Source organism: Dromiciops gliroides, chromosome 4, assembly GCF_019393635.1.
Source record: "Dromiciops gliroides isolate mDroGli1 chromosome 4, mDroGli1.pri, whole genome shotgun sequence".
Taxonomy (NCBI): Eukaryota; Metazoa; Chordata; class Mammalia; order Microbiotheria; family Microbiotheriidae; genus Dromiciops; species Dromiciops gliroides.
The window spans coordinates 446,218,359-446,234,802 of NC_057864.1; the positions used below are offsets into that span (position 1 = coordinate 446,218,359).

A 16,444-nucleotide genomic window follows, 5' to 3' on the forward strand; every position below is an offset into this window, starting at 1 on the left:
GCGAGCCGAGGAGGGTGGGAGAGGGGGCCAGGCCGGGTCCGAGCGGCAGAGCCCGGGTTGCGGGCGCCGGGACGCGAAGGGGGAGGGGAGGGGAGGGGGAGGGGAGGGGAAGAGGAGGGAGGAGGACGGGGAGGGGTACGGAGAGCGTGCGCGCGCACCGCCAGCTCACACCGCACACACACTCGCTCTCGCCCTGACACCCACTCGCGAGCCCAGGCGCGGAGGCCGCGCTCGTCCCCTCCACCCGCAGCCCTTGCTCCCCGGCGCGTGCCCGCTCGCCCGCCCCCACCCAACCGCCCAGCCGCCCAGCCACCCGCGGTGGGGGCGCGGGGAGAGGCTCGGCCGCCGCGCGCGGGGCCGGGGGGGCAGGGAAGGAGAACGGAGCCAGGCCCGGCCTGGCCCCGAGCAGCCGCCGAGTCAGTGCGTCTGTCCGCCCGGCGGCGGCGGGGGGAGGTGAGGGGCCGGCCGCGGGCCCGGAGTGAGCGCCCCGGAGGCCGGCGTAACCGCCCTCCGCGGCCCGCCCGCAGCGCCGCCGCCGCCGCTCGTCGTCTTCCTGCTCGGCGCCCTCCTCCTCCCGGCGGCCGAGGAGGGGAATGAGCAGCTGCCCGCCGCTGGCTCCGGGACCGAGTGGGCCCGGCGCGGCTGCTTCCCACGCTGCCAGCGCCGCCGCCGCCGCCCAGCGGGAGCAGGCCCGGGCCGGCGCCGTCCGGGAGCCGCGGCCTCGCTCCGTCCGAGGCCTCGAGAGGAGCCGGCCCCGGCACTAGAGCCGCCGAACGGGGCCGCGGCGTTCCACCCCCTCCCCCCGCGCTGGGGCTTGAGCCGCGACAGGAAGTGCCCCCCCACCCCCCCGCCTGGGCCAGCGATCGCTGCAGCCGCCACGGCCACGGTCACAGCCACGGGTGCGGCGGGAGCCGCCTCGGGGGCGCGGGGATCCCCAATCTGCTTTCCCTTCCGGTGACCCATGAAGCCCGGCGCCCGCTGACGAGCCCTTGCGGCCGCTGCCCAGCCCGCGGAGTGGCCCAGGCCCCGGCGTCTGCCCGCTCCCGCCGCCGCTGCCGGGGTTGGAGCCGACGGAGACGCGCCCGAGCAAGTTCCCCACGCGCCCTTTTTTAAACTTCGGAGGCTCCCTAGTGGAGGCATGTGAAGCCCCCCGGGGGGCCGGGGAGCAGGAGCTCCACGAGCCGCCGCTCGGCGTCTTCTCCGCCGCTCGGATTGTGGGACCGCGACGCCCCGGCATGAGGGGGACGCCGCTGACTGCTCCCCGGGGTTCAGAGAGCCGAGAGGCCGCGAGGATACGGAAGAGCAGACAGCCGTGATTCTCTGGGGGGGGGCGGTGGGAGGGCCGCCGGCTCCCGAATGTACCTGGAAGCCGGGGGGCAAGCAGGTACTTGTTGAATAAGCACAATCATCTCCGAAGTCCCGAACGGCGCCGAGTTTCTCCGTTTTTGCCAATATTTTGGAGACTGTTCGATGTGTTGTCCATTCGACGTAAGATGACGGCTTTTTAAAACTCTTTCTAGAAGAAGTAAACAATGACCACCCCGGCTCTGTTGCCCTTGTCTGGACGTAGGATACCACCCTTAAACCTGGGGCCGCCCTCCTTTACCCATCACAGGGCTACATTAAGACTATCGGAGAAGTTTATCCTCCTCCTTATTCTTAGTGCCTTCATCACCCTATGTTTTGGGGCATTTTTCTTCCTTCCGGACTCTTCAAAACACAAACGCTTTGACCTGGGTTTAGAGGATGTGTTGATTCCACATGTAGATACCAGCAAAGGAGAAAAAGACATTGGAGGCTTCTTGATCCATGGACAAGGACATGATGAACACAGACACAGGTATACAAAAGGTATTCTTTTGGTTTCAGATGGGAAAGCAATGGCATTGTGCTCAAGTACCTTAGTGAATAGAGCATGGTTTTGGTTGTATTAACGTGATTTTTCGGGGCCCCCCCCCTCCCCCTGCACCCCTCCCCCCGCTCCCGTTGTAATATAGTGATCCATACAATTGTTTGGTAAATTCTAGATTTTTTGGAAACTAGAATCAGAATTTCAAACTCTTTAAAACTCAGAGTGCACAGAGAAATCATTTCATTCAACCCTCCGATTTTACAAATAAGGAAAACGAAGCCCTGAAAAGTCACTGTTAAGGTGTCAAATGTGAAAAAAAATTTTTTTTGACTGTGTGTATACATACACACACACACATATAATATACACATATAGACATACACTTACACACATACTTACATTTAGGCTTATATCTGTGTGTGACCTAAAAGTTCTTAAAGAATGCTTTGCTAGAAGTGCCTTTAGTCTGGTGATCTTTAGTCTGTAGTATTTGCCGGTGCCTCTTTCCTGAACCTTTCTTTGGTTGGATTTGGTGATGGGCAGACGTTTTAAAGATTTAATTCTGTACCTCACTCATCTTTTCATCTTCACCGAGAAACACGCAAAAAAGGTGTCTCTTTAATAATTTATGTATTAAAATTAGGCTGATTTTTTTTCCACATCCAGGGAAATGGATTGCTTTATTTTGTAAAGCAATTTAAGAAAATCAGTACTTTAAATTGACTTTGATGTGAGTCATGTTTAACAGTAACACAGATTTGTACTTTGCTTGCTTCTACCTTTTCTCCCTATTTTTAGCTTTTGATATTGATTAATTTATCTCTTTAAAATGCAAGGTGGACTCTGTTGAAATGAATTATTTTTTAATCCACTGTTTTATAACTTACTTAACTTGAATTGTGCTAGTCAAGATTTAGATAACTAAATCTAATGAGACTAAGTGGAATACAGCTGTTAGGATAAAATGGGAAACCAAATTATAATCCTTTTAGATAATATTTATATTACTGATCAAAATATGTTTGTGGCGTAGTTTAATCTTTCCAGCAAGAGTCTCCAAACTTATTTAACTGTACTATCATCTTTTCATACTCTCTCTGTTTCCTAGGAGGAAATAGTCCTCTGAAAAAATGGAAACATAAAATGCTTAAATTGGATTTTTAAAATGCCGTAGTTATTGTTAAAGTCTATAGGCTTGTTTTCAGATAACTGATTTATTTGCTTAAAACTGACAAGCTGGATGTGTAACGAAGCCATAACTTTCGAGAGAAGCTTTATCCATCTGGTTCTAGACTCAAAGATTAGAGAGGTTTTGGAGATCACCTACTCCAGACAGTACATGAGCAGGAATCCCCTCTTCCTTAGCCAGCATCTACTTCTGTGGACCTCTGTTGATGGGACGCTTTTCAGTAGCTTTGGTTGTTAGGAAATTTTTCCTTATCTCAGCCAAAAAGTAGTCTTTCTCAGCCTTAGATTCATCATTGCTGGTTTGGGCTTCTGGGGCCATGTCAGCCCATCAAAGAATTGAAGATAGCGCCCCTTCTTCATTATTCTGGTCTAATTTCTCTAGTTCCTGTTCTAATGCCCTTGTGGCATGATTTTTACTACTGTAATCAGAAAGCCACCCTCTTCTGGATCAGCCTCTTCCTGAACTGCCTTCCTTACATGTGCTGCCTGGAATGGAAATGGGTATTTAGATTTTATCTAACTAGAACTAGAATATAAAGCTGACCTTTCACCCTTCTTCTGGATACTGTACTTGTATGAATGCAGTTTAAGATCTCATTGCTTTTTTTGGCTGTCAAATCTGTTGACTTGAATGAGCAACTGTTGACTGATGTTGAATTTAGAGTTTACTAAGAGCCTTGGGTCTTTTAGACATTGGCAATTTTCTGAGACAGCTCATGGCCCAGTGGATAAAGTTTGGAGTTTGGAAGACCTGAGTTCCAATTTGGTCTCTAACCCTTAGTAGTCATGTGACCCAGGACAAGTCATTGTAAGCTCGGTCTGCCTTAATTTTGTCCACTGTAAAATGGGGGATAATAATAGCACCTACTTCCCAGGGCTATTGTGAGACTCAAATGAGATATTTGTAAAAGCACTGAGCAACACAGTGTCGTGCACACAGCATACATTACGTATATAAATGCTTATTTCCTTTCCTTTCCTTCCCCTCCTAGTCATGCCTCCCCTATTTTGGACTTGTTTTTTAAAGGAATTTACATTTATCCTTATTATTATTAAATTTTAGAGATTAATCCAGTTTAATATTTAAAAAAATAGAGTATTAATAAGATTTTGTTTTCGAATACCTTTTTTTTTTTTGGGTGAGGCAATTGGGGTTAAGTGACTTGCCCAGGGTCACACAGCTAGTAAGTGTCAAGGTTCTGAGGTCGGATTTGAACTCAGGTCCTCCTGAATCCCAGGCCGGTGCTCTATCCACTGTGCCACCTATCTGCCCCCAATACCATTTTAAAATCTACTCACCACTTGTTAAACTCTAAGCTCAATTTGTGAATGGTGATTTCTGTAATTTTAATATCTCTTCTATAAATTAGTTTGGAAGTTGCTAATCTTTTTATTTGCTCCCTTTAATTTTCTAGTTGGGCATAATAAACACATTTTCAAAAGGTCTGGTATAATAGGCATTTATCTAAGACTTTAAATAGGTTATTTCATTTGAACCTTAGGTATCTTGGGAGATAAGTACTGCAGGTAAAATGCCTATTTTATACCTTAGGAAACTGAGGCTCTGGGAAGTTAGGTGATTTGCCCATATCTTTAGTGAATTCCTAAGGTATCCAGGCATTCTTTGACTCCAAGCCCATCCGTCTTTGCACTGTGGAAAGATGCCAGTGATATCACAATATTTGCTACAAAAGCATTGGTGCTACTTAGAATACTTTTCTCTTCAGCACTATTTGTATAAATTGTTATAACAATTTAAAAAATAAGTTTGTTCTTTAAAGTTTATACTTTGGTCTGACCACGACAGAATGACTTTGGTCAAGTCACTTAACCTCTTTAGATCTCTTATATTTAAAAATAATGATTGGACCACAAAATCTCCAGGACCTTTTGAAGTCCAGATTCTAATTGAGTCGATTCCTGTTTGAAGTGACAGCATGTGACACTAGCATCACAGGAACCTGCCATTTACCAGACACTTTCTATCATGTTTTCTGTGTTAACTTAAAATAAGTCATTATTATGCAGCCTAGATCAAAATATTTAGACAGTGTGTCATAGTTAAGCTAAAAGTAGAAAGCTTGATTTAAAATAGAAATGTATACATTGTATTCTCATTTTTATAAGCAAGAATAAGTTCACACAAATTCCTTATATTCATGTGGTACTTTTAACTTTCTCCATGGTTCTTTTATTGGTTTATGTTGTCAGAGTTTGTTATATTAGTTAATTTGTTCCTTGTGACCTTGCTTTTGTCTGTTTGAGTGAAAAGCAAGAGTACATTATGCTTCCTCGAGCTTCTTGCAGACCATATTCTTGTGGTGCCCTAGGATACTCGACCGTTTAAGTCTATCTTTTCAGCTGGTGGTAGCAGAGAGCAAAATGAAGAAGGCAATGCCTTTATAAAATAGTGTTTCCATGGTTGGTTCAATATGCAGAATAACTCATTTTTTTGTTAGTGTCGTAAAGTTTGCCAAATGCCTTCCTCATGATGACAGCCCTCTGAGAAAGCTAGTGACTCTTTTTATAGATGAAAAGATTTAGGGTTGGAGAGGTTGTCATTTGCTCATTATTACAGAATCCTAACTTAAAGAGCTGGAAAAGACCTTAGAAGTTATCTAATTCAGTTCATTCATTTTACAAATGAGGAAACTGAGGCTCAGAGAGACGACTTGCTCAAGAACTCAGGCAGTAAATAGGACTGCTGGCATGTGAACCTTGGTCCTAGAACTCTTCCACTGGATTATACAGCTGATGAGTGTCTGAAGCAGGATTTTCACCCAGGGCTCCAGAATTAAAGGTCAGCACTATCCATTATATCATGCTGCCTTTTATAGCACCTTTCTCTGATTGAAAACTGTAGTTAAACATATTATGTTTAAACGAAAGATGGTGACATCTTTTGAACTCTCATGAATGATTGTTGATAATGACACGAATGCCAGGTTTTGATGAGTTTCAAATAAGTCCTGTTAGTACTGGCCTACATAGCTTCCAGTGATCTCTTTGATATGAGGAAAGTGCTTTGTAAACCTTGAAGTACATTGTAAAATGTGAGTTACGCCTGCTATTTGCTGCATATTTTTCTTATTTCATTTTTCATTATAATGATTAAAGAGTTTATTCTGTTTTAATGGAATATTATGAAAATGAATGAAATCTGAATACAGAAGTATTTAATTGAAGGTATTATATTTGGGCCTTTAGCCAGTTAGCATTTTTTAGAAAGGGACTTGAGAAGGATATTGGACTTGATGTTATTCTTTCCCGAGGAAATACAGTGAATATTTTTAGTTTATATATCTGAAGTTTATTAACTTTGAAACTTGAGTTCCTGTTTCCTCTTATCTCCCTTGTTCCCTGTCTCCCACTCAGCTTTTACGTTCTCTGTCCACTCATTTTATTTTTTATTTTTTATTTTTTTTGCTGGGCAATGAGGGTTAAGTGACTTGCCCAGGGTCACACAGCTAGTAAGTGTCAAGTGTCTGAGGTCGGATTTGAGCTCAGGTACTCCTGAATCCAGGGCTGGTGCTTTATCCACTGCACCACCTAGCTGCCCCCCACTCATTTTATTTTTGGATCTTACTGTGAATGATCTTTTAACTTCTCTTGAGTTTCTGTCTGTTGCATGTATTTTATATCTGAACATAGATTTTTGTATGTTATTTCTAATCATATCTGAAAAATATCTGTGGTGATAAAACTTCTTAGTGAATAATGTAATATAGTTTTATTGACGATAGATAATTTTCAGATAGAGGTGTAAAATGTGCAAATTCAGTATGTAAAATATGTGTTAATCATATAAACATAGAAAGATTCCATTTTTATGGAAAAGGTTAGGCAAGATCATAACAGAAAAACTGATTGATTGATGGTTTCTTTTCCCCTAGACATTGCTTCCTAGTAAGTTTATTGCGAAAGATCTATATGAAGGATGATGGGAAGTAAATCATTGTTTCCCTAGGCCTTACAGCCCCCTCCCCTCCATTTTTACAGTATTGTCTCCCTATACCTTATACTACAGTGGCTCCCCCCCCCCCAATTTTACGGATTAAAGAACTTAGCAAATACTTGATAAATACTGTTTATCTGATGAGTTTTCCATCCATAATTGATGAGTTAGGATATACAATAACTTAGAGAAATACAGTGTATCTTGCTTTTTATAATAGTGTTCCTGAAAAGTTTAGTGAATATTAAATAATTTTAAATATAGACTGGAACCTGATATTTAAAATTGAGCATTTCTGTAAGTAGTTGTAATTACACATTTAAAAAAATCAGATTTCAATATAAGTAATCGGGGTGGCTAAGTGGCGCAGTGGATAAAGCACTGGCCCTGCATTCAGGAGGAGCTGAGTTCAGGTCCAGCCTCAGACACTTGACACTTACTAGCTGTGTGACCCTGGGCAAGTCACTTAACCCCCATTGCCCCACCAAAAAAAATATATATATATGTATATATGTATATATATATGTAATCAAGTTTACTCAGTAAATATATACAACAAACTCCATAGTAAAGATCCTTATCAGTGATTTTTGTTGTTGTTAAAAAGACATTATGTAAAAATGATACTTTTCTGTATTGTCTTAAAATCAGACTCCAAACCATTATGTGAATGGTTTACGTTTTGGCCCAGTTAAAATGAGTATGTTGCGAAGTGATAAAGTGAAGTCCTATATTGGACCAAATATAGGCCATTTGACAAGTGAGCCACACCCCTAAAGTGAGGTTCTTTGAAAGGGGAAAAATGTATATAGGTATACACTGAAAAAAGTTAAACAAAATGATGATGTTAAAATAGATGTATTTATCATTCTGAGTCAAAATCTCTGAGCTGGCAGGTACCTGCTTCAGAGGCCATGTGGCCCAGCCTATACCTCAGCAAGCATCCCCAACAAGTAAGTGGTCATTCAACCTTTCCTTGAAGCCTGTGGTGGCAGCTGATTGCACTTGGTGACAGTGCTTATCTTTTGAAAGCTTTTCCTCTTCAGTTGAAATCTGTCCTTTTGTGACTTTTCACTTGGAGCTGGCCAGAACAAGTCTAATCCCTCTTTCATATGGCATCCCTTCAGATGCTTGAAGATGACTGTAATGCCCCTCCAAGCTGAGTATTTCCAGTTGTTTCAGCTAATTCTTGTGTGTGGTGATCTCAAGGAGCTTCATTCTGCATAGTGGAGTGGTTGGAGGGCCCAACTTGTAGTCAGGAAAACTTGGGTTCAAATTTCTGCCTCTGATACTCATTGGTTGAGGGATCCTGTGCAAGTTAGCTTCTCTCAACCTCAGTTTCTTTATCTGCAAAATGGATCTGATAATAGCACCTACCTCCTAGGGTCCTGAGGGTCTAATGAAAAATGTATGAAGCATTTTGCAAGTAACTACCATATAACAGATACAGAACCTTGATGTGTTGGGTGAGATACAAAGATCAGACAAGAATTGGTTCCTGATACAAGTAGTCTATGTTGTCTAATAGATTTCTTTTCTTTTCTTTTTTTTTCCTCCATAAAAGTATTTTATTATTTTCCAGTTACATGTAGAGATAGTTTTCAACATTTGTTTTTTAATAGATTCTTTTAAACATTCATTCATTCATTCATTCATTGGATGGGGGAGGGTGACATGAACAGATTTGCTAAATTAATATTAGTAACTTTCATTTTAAAAAATAATTTAAAATTGTGAATTTGAGAAACATCAACAAATACAGATATTTCATATAAAAGAACAAAGATTATATGTGAAAACAAATCTCCATTATGTATAGCTTGTTTTTTAATGTATATAATAAATTTGAAATATAATTTTAAAGCTGTCTATCTTAAAATAAAGGAAATTTTAAAGCAGTCTATCTTAAAATAAAGGAATTGGTTTCTGTTCTCGTAGAGCTTTACAGTGTCATGGAAAGATTTGAGATACACAGATTACTACACAATAATATATGATAGAACATAAGAGAAGTCTATACTATATATTAGGAAGCCTGGGAGAGTGGAGGCGGCAACATCCTTACTAAAGGATGGGATCAAGGGATGCTTTAAGAAAGATATTCCACATTTGTAGTAATCATTATGGGCTGAGGAACATTTAACAGGTGGAGATGGGATGGGTGGGAAAGGAAGTCCATGCTTAGGAAATGGCATAAGCAAAGAAATAGAAACAAAAAGCTTGGAAATGTGTGTGTGTGTGTGTGTGCTCATGAGGTGGCAAATAGTTCACTTTCTTGGATCGTGAAGTAAGTGGAAAGGAAGCTAGGTGGCACAGCAGAAAGATCACCAGGCCTGAAAGTCAGGAAGACTCATCTTCCCGAATTCAACTGTGGTGTTACTAGCTGTGTGACTCCAGGCAAACCGCTTAAACCTGTTTGCCTCAGTTTCCTCCTGTGTAAAATGAGCCGAAAAAGGAAATGGCAAACCACTCCAGTGTATCTTTGCCCCAAAAAAACACCCCAAATGGGGTCACAAAGAGTCAGACATGAATGAAACAACTGAACAGCAAAGTAAGTGGAGGGATAGTCGTATGAAATAACACTGGAAAGTTTACAGATTGCGGAGGCCTTGAATTCCTGACTAAAGAGTGGATTTTAATTCATAATCAGTAGGGAGTCCTTGTAGCAGAAGAATTATAGAATCTAATTTGTCTTTAAGAAAAATTAGTCTCGTAGTATATGAAGGATGGCTATTGCAATAGAGCAGGTAGAGAGTAAGGAGACCCAATACGAATGTGGAGACATTCAAGAAAAAAACATTTGAGAAGTAGAATCAATGACTTGACAGCTGATTAGATGTGGCAGTGAAGAAGAAGGGTGAGTTTGAGACAACACGTTGTTTTGATGGAAAGATATAAAAATTCCCACACTAGCTGATAAGTTTCCACTGCAGCCCATGCTGCAATGGAATTCTAACATTAAGAGTACTAGCCCTAGGGGCAGCTAGGTGGCGCAGTGGATAAAGCATCGGCCCTGGAGTCAGGAATACCTGAGTTCAAATCTGGACTCAGACACTTAACACTTACTAGCTGTGTGACCCTGGGCAAGTCACTTAACCCCAGTTGCCTCACTTAAAAAAAAAAAAAAGAGTACTAGCCTTAGCTGTAGGTCCTACTACTAGTATAGATATGGTACAAGAGAAAGGAGGAGGAAGAAAAGTAATTTCTTTTCCTATAAATCTGTGTTAGGTGAAATTGCAAAACAAGCCTAAATTTATCTTTGGCACCCTCCCGTCCTTTTTGCCCCTCCCTGTTACTTCCTAATATGTCTTTCTAAAGATCCCTGTGCCTGTAAGTATTTCTACTGCAGAACTCCAGCTTTGGGGGAAGCAAGGGACTGATCTGCCATCTCATCAGAATGACATGTGCCAAAGTTATTGTTTTCAGTCTTCAAAAAATAAAAATTTCCATTTTTTTTTCAGTGTGAGGTAAGTTGTACAAATACTTTCTCTCTTTTACAGATGAGGGTACTGAGGCTAAAATATGTTAAGCAGTTTGCTCATGAACAATATTAAATATGAGAAGCAAAATTTGAACTAGTCTTCTCATATTTTACATTTCCAAAAGAGGATGCTGTTCAACCAAAAACAGCACATGTGTAATAAAATTTCCGAGACTATAGCAAAAGGAAGGGAAACATCTTAGATAATTTGGGTGGGTGTACCATAAGCAGGTTAACCTTGCTTCTGAGTTGATTCTTGTTATGTAAGATGTTCTAATATGGCCAGAGAGAAGTATGATGTGTCTTGGGTAGTCTAGGTATGATGAACTCTCAACAGTGAGGAGGCCAGGACCACGTGTTAATTCACTTTCTTCCACTTCTGTGCATAGATTTTCTGGATACAAGGCTTTTTCCACAAGGGTTAGATTTTGGGAGTATTGGGTGAACATTTAGGTAGCCTGCTTGGGGATCATTAAAAAGTCAAGGTCACATTGTATTGGTTGATAATCTGTCTTAGATAGTATTTGTTGTGTTATACCCTCTCTGCCTTGTGCTCAGATCTGGACCTGCCACTTCAGTTCCCATTCTGGGTCCCTGGGTGAAATTGTTGAGAGTTTACCATATCTAGACTACCCTTTGTTATATTTTTTAATTAAGGTAAACTGAGACAGTTGGTCTAGCAGTAATCAATAATTTGGGTCAGTGGCTTATCTCAATGACCAAAGACCTGGAAGTAGGGCTCACCAGCCTTCTTTTAGTTTTGGGGATTAAAGAATTGAGTAGGTGGGGAAAACAGTGTTATTTGTTACAGGGTAGCTGGCATCATGGGAGTGGGGGCATGATGGATTACATCAGGAAAAGCAGGCTGGCACCCAGGTGGAGCTAGTAACCATTCCTCTTTGTCAGTTAAGGGATATTAATTGTTTTATGGGACCCTCTGCATCTTGTATTCTTTGATAGGGCATCAGAACTACTCCACTTGCTGTCTCCTTGGGAGAGATGAAAACTCCTAATTGTACAAGGATAGGCAAGGACAGATGACATCTTTTGGGGATGTACCAAGTTAACTTGTAACTTTAAACTAACTCAGGAAAAGTGGAATTCCTGAAGTCAACTCAAGGGCATAGAAGGGTGGCTTCAGGCAGAGATAGACTCAGTTATAAAGTTAATACAGCAAAAAATCAGTTACATTGTAGAATCAGTTCAGTAGAAATCCATACAGTAGAAACTAGGGGTAATATTAATTTCGATCTTTTCACCTGGGCATGTGATGCTGCTCTCTAGAAATCTTATTGCCATTGCCTTTGAGTGTAATGAAACCTCTTCCTGACACCCCCTTCCCCAATCTCTATTTCTGGGAACAAAAAATAAACATTTATAGACAGGACTATTAATCAGTTCTAAGGACTCCATTTCCCATCCTTGGGATTTCTTAGAACAAAATACTCTTCCCTGTCCACCATTTTTCTTTATATGCGGTCTTTCCTTTTAGAATGAAAACTCTGAGGTCAGGGACCATTTTGCTTTGTATCCCCAGAACTTAGCACAGTACCTGCCACTTATAGGAAGCCAGTGATAAATGTTTTTTTCTTTTATTTGTTCATCCAAAGGGGTCTGTCCAAGGCTAAATTATTTCTTGTGAAATAATTAAGAATACAAGGACAATTTGTGATTAAATGCAACTGTGAGTGATGCACAAAATACTAGGAGTTTGGAGGAGAGTATTGTCAGTGAAGGTAGGGGTGGTTGAAGATGGTCATTTTAAGAAAGCAATAAGTCTTGAAGTTGGACCTTGAAGGAAGCTAGGTTTGGATTAATAGAGGGGAGGAGAGGGATTTGGGGGAGAGGTGAAAACAGCATCAATGGACAAGTATAAAGTGGTTCTAAAATATTTAAGTACTACTTCTATAGTAAGTAGCCTGATTATTGACCCCTGACTCTCTCCTTTCCAATCCATATTTCAAGGTTGCCAAATTTTTGTGATATAATAATAAAGAGGAGGATGAAGGGCAAAAGAAAGGTGACCTGGCTGAATAGGATTTGTACCAGAGATTATTGGAAGGTGATATTGGATAAGTAAGATGGGATCTTATTATGAAGTCATAAATGTAAGGCCGAGGCATTTGGACTTGATCCTTTAGATAGTAAGGAGCCATTGGAGATTAAAAAAAAAATTCAGGGGCTACCATTTGGAGATAATAATAATGATTGTTAGTTCTCCTTTTTGGAAAATAGTTCTGGAATGTCCTTAGTGTGAATCGATTGAGGTTTAAAAAAATGTAATGTAAAGATGGATTAAAATAAGTCTCTTGGCTTTCTATATTAAAACTTCTTCTAACATTAACATGTTTGTGTTTTTATCTAAAGAGCTCTTAAAAATTAATCATGGGCTGAAATTTTATGGTATTAATTAAGAAGTACACTGCTAGAAAGTATAGGGTACTATGATAGTTTTTGGAAGTAACTTTTCCTTCCAGCACTGACCTATGATTTCCTTGGCAAGGAAACTGCCATTACCAATGCAGACTGACTGACAAGTGGTCTGCAACTTTTAGTCCTGGAAAGTTGATTGAAGTGTTGAAAAATTAATAGACTTGCCCAGGGTCACATACTTAGTGTCTATTAACAATGGGACTTGGACCAGGTCTTTTGGATGTTGAGAGGCTAGCTCCCATGAGATCAAAGGATAATGAGATCATAGAATTGAGAGTTGGAAGGGATCTTAAGAGTCCATGTAGGTTAACCCCATCATTTTACAGATGAGGTAACTGAGACTTAAGGAAATGACTTGTCCAGGGTCACACAGCTGCAGAGTAACATTTTAAAACTCAGATTCTGACTCCAAAGCAAGAGCTCTTTCTGTCAGTCTATGTTGCCCTCTTGTCTAGTTCAATGGTCTCTCATTTTATATACATTAATTGGAAGTCTTATTTAGATGGCAAGTGAAATGAATTTAGTTTCATCTTTCTTTTTAGTTAAGAATATAAAATAACTGGATACATTGCTATACATTGATACAGATTTCTGGATGCCCTAGTGTAGAGGAAGTATTGTTTTAGGTGGTAAAATTGCTGAATGGTAGGATGGGAGGTTGCATTTGTTTCTATTCCATAGGCACTCTATGTACTTCATTCAGTTATTGCAAACTTCCTACAGAGATGAATGACAATGGATGCCCAGTATGGTTTTTTTGCTTTTTCTCTGCACATTTCAAGAACACTTTGTCAGACGCCCAGTTTTCAAAGGCATATTTTTATTTCCTTTTTTTAAAGGTTAGGAAGCATTTATTAATTTCAAGTATCTTTCTTAAATTGTATTCCTTTAAATGGAGTATAATAAAGTGAACGTCTTTCTTCCTAAAGTATTAGCACTGAAGAAGATGGTTTCCCCAACATGAAGAACAAAGTTGGATTTCAGTTAACTGTGAAATAAAACATATGGAGTAAACTTTTGTCTATTGTCTGACTCTCTCGATGTGGGAGAAATTTAATATTTTTCAAGATTTTGGTTATTCTCAACTACTGTGGGCTATCTAATAACTTTCCCTAACTGAAGTAAAAAAAACAAAATCCATTTCTATATGCTTGTTACTACAGGCAAACTATGCAGTTTGCTTACTCTCTCTACTTCCTCCTTTCTTTTGGCATAATTTGACTTTACTGTAGTAATTTTTGTTATACCACTGTTTATTCTTCAGGCTTTTGGAATGACAAAGAAACTAAAATATCCATTAGCTATGTCTCTATAAACCTGCAGCCTTTTTTGGGTAAGATTATTTGTTCTCTTATTTTAGAAAGAATATTGGGTTTAAAGTCAGAAGACCTGTATAAAGATCCTTCTTCATTACTTATTAGTTGTGTGACTCTGAACAAATTACTTAACCTTTGGGAGTCAGTGTCCTTGTCTATAAAATGCTGATAATGATGCTTGCATTACTTTCCTTGTTGGGTCTTTGGGAGGAAGACATTTTGTAAACCTTAAATAAGCACTATGGAAATAAGCTATTGTTATTCATAGAAACACTGCTTTAGAGTAAAATGGAATTTGTACTTGTAGATAAATGTAGAGCTTAAAGGAAGCATTTGTCTTGAATCCACACTTATGTCACCACCCATGGATTCAATTACCATCTTTCTGTAGATGATTCAAAAGTTATGGATCTAACCCTAACTTCTCTTCTGAACTACATTTCCTAGCCTTAACAGCCTGCCAGATGTCTTACTGGCATCTCAAATGCCCCTTATCCAAAATAGAATTCATCTCCCTTCCTTAACCTAGCTAGGCTTTCTCCAAACTTCCCCACGACTGTTGGTGGTGATACTTTTTCCTATTAGCTGAGGTTGCAATATTGAAGTCACCCTTGACTCCTTTCCCCATCTCCCATCTCTCATCAAAGCTTGTTGACCTTGCCTCCGCTCATTCTCTTCACTCACTATGCTGCTTCTTTGCTTTCAGTCTTGGCTTTCTCCTCCAATCCATCCTCCATAGACCTTTAGAGTAACTTCCTAAAGCACAGGACTGATTATGTCACTCATTCGTTCAAAAATGTGTCTCTAGGGTAAAATACAATAAAACTCACCTACCTTTCCAAATTTCTTTCTTATCCTTTCCCTTTTATTCACTCCACATTAGAGCCATACTCCTTCCTGGCTTAGCTGCGGTGTCAGTTCTCTTTTTCCTATCCTTCCATTTCCACAATTGTTAGTGTTCTCTGCTTTCTGAAGTTCTTTTGTGTTTGCTTATCTGTATACCTGTAAACCCCCTTCAGTAGAATCTAAGCTCTTCAAGGCTAAGGACTGTTTGTTTTATGCCTTTGTGTTCACACCTCCAATCACAGTGACTCAGAACATAAATGCTTGATAAAGATTTGTTGTATGAATTTGTACAGTCCCCCCCAAATATGCCTAAACTCATTCTGCTGGGAACTCTCCATTAGGAAATTAAAGATGAGAATTAAAGAGCGTGCCTGAGTTCTTTATCCCTTAAATCTAGTTTTGTAGATGCTATGTCCATCTAACAAATTTAATTAATTTAATAAAATTCGTTTAACAACACCTGTTAGATGTGCAGACAGATATCAAATGGGTTATTTTCTAATCTTGGGCCTTGATGTTTGAACACTTCCCATGTTACAGGGTATTTTCAAAGTTAAGAATTTATATGATTTTTTTTTTTGGGGGGGAGGGAGGATTGGGAATACTGAGGTGAAAAGAAGTAGGAGGAATTAAAAAGTAAGTGATAGGAGTTAGCAGACAAAAGAAATGCCATAATTTAGTCTTAGCCCTTCATGACCTAATGTAAATAACTCACTGGTTTTATTTTTTTATTTTAAAGTCATGATACTTTGATTTTATGGATAGTGACTAGGGAATGCTTTTATTTTACAAGATTATTGTGGAGATTGTCGTAACCAGATCTGTGAAAGGTTACAAGGATATGGAGATAATTTCTATAAAGAATCTGTTGTAATAGGATTTTACTTGTCAACAGCTATAATTTTAGTTCTTTAAAAGATCAATGTGTACATGTTTTTTTGGTATGTCTTTCATAAAGCCATAATATTTTTTAGTGTGGATAAAAGTTAAATCATTTTTGTATTTAAATTCCAAGGGAATTAGACTACTTTCCATATAAGGTCTTTAATATTGTAACTTTCAAATGAGATAATGTATTTAAAAGAACTTTGTAATCATTAAAGACTGGTATAAAGGTTAATTATTACCATTATTTTCGTCTCAGAGTTAACATAGTTTAGCAGAAAGAATTTGAGACAGGCTGGAACAGTGGACCGAATCTAGTTAAGTGTTTAATAGACTTAAATGTAAAGTCTTGTGTTTGGGTTAAAAAATGCAACCACATGAGTATAGAATGAAGAGAGTATAACCAGCCAACAACACTTCCTGGGAAAAAGATTTGGATGTTTTGCTGGACTATAAGGACATTATAAAGCTAAGGTGTGAATGGTAGC

The 16,444-nt window shown here is 40.1% G+C and overlaps 1 protein-coding gene across 1 annotated transcript in view; it reads left to right on the top strand.

Moving 5' to 3' along the window:
* Positions 1 to 1,147: 1,147 nt before the first annotated feature.
* MAN1A2 (mannosidase alpha class 1A member 2) overlaps positions 1,148 to 16,444 on the top strand; it is a 241,454-nt gene continuing 226,157 nt past the window's right edge. Inside the window, 1 exon segment of the mRNA XM_044000249.1 lies at positions 1,148 to 1,840. Within this exon segment, the coding sequence (XP_043856184.1) occupies positions 1,533 to 1,840 (308 nt within the window). The 5' untranslated portion in view covers positions 1,148 to 1,532.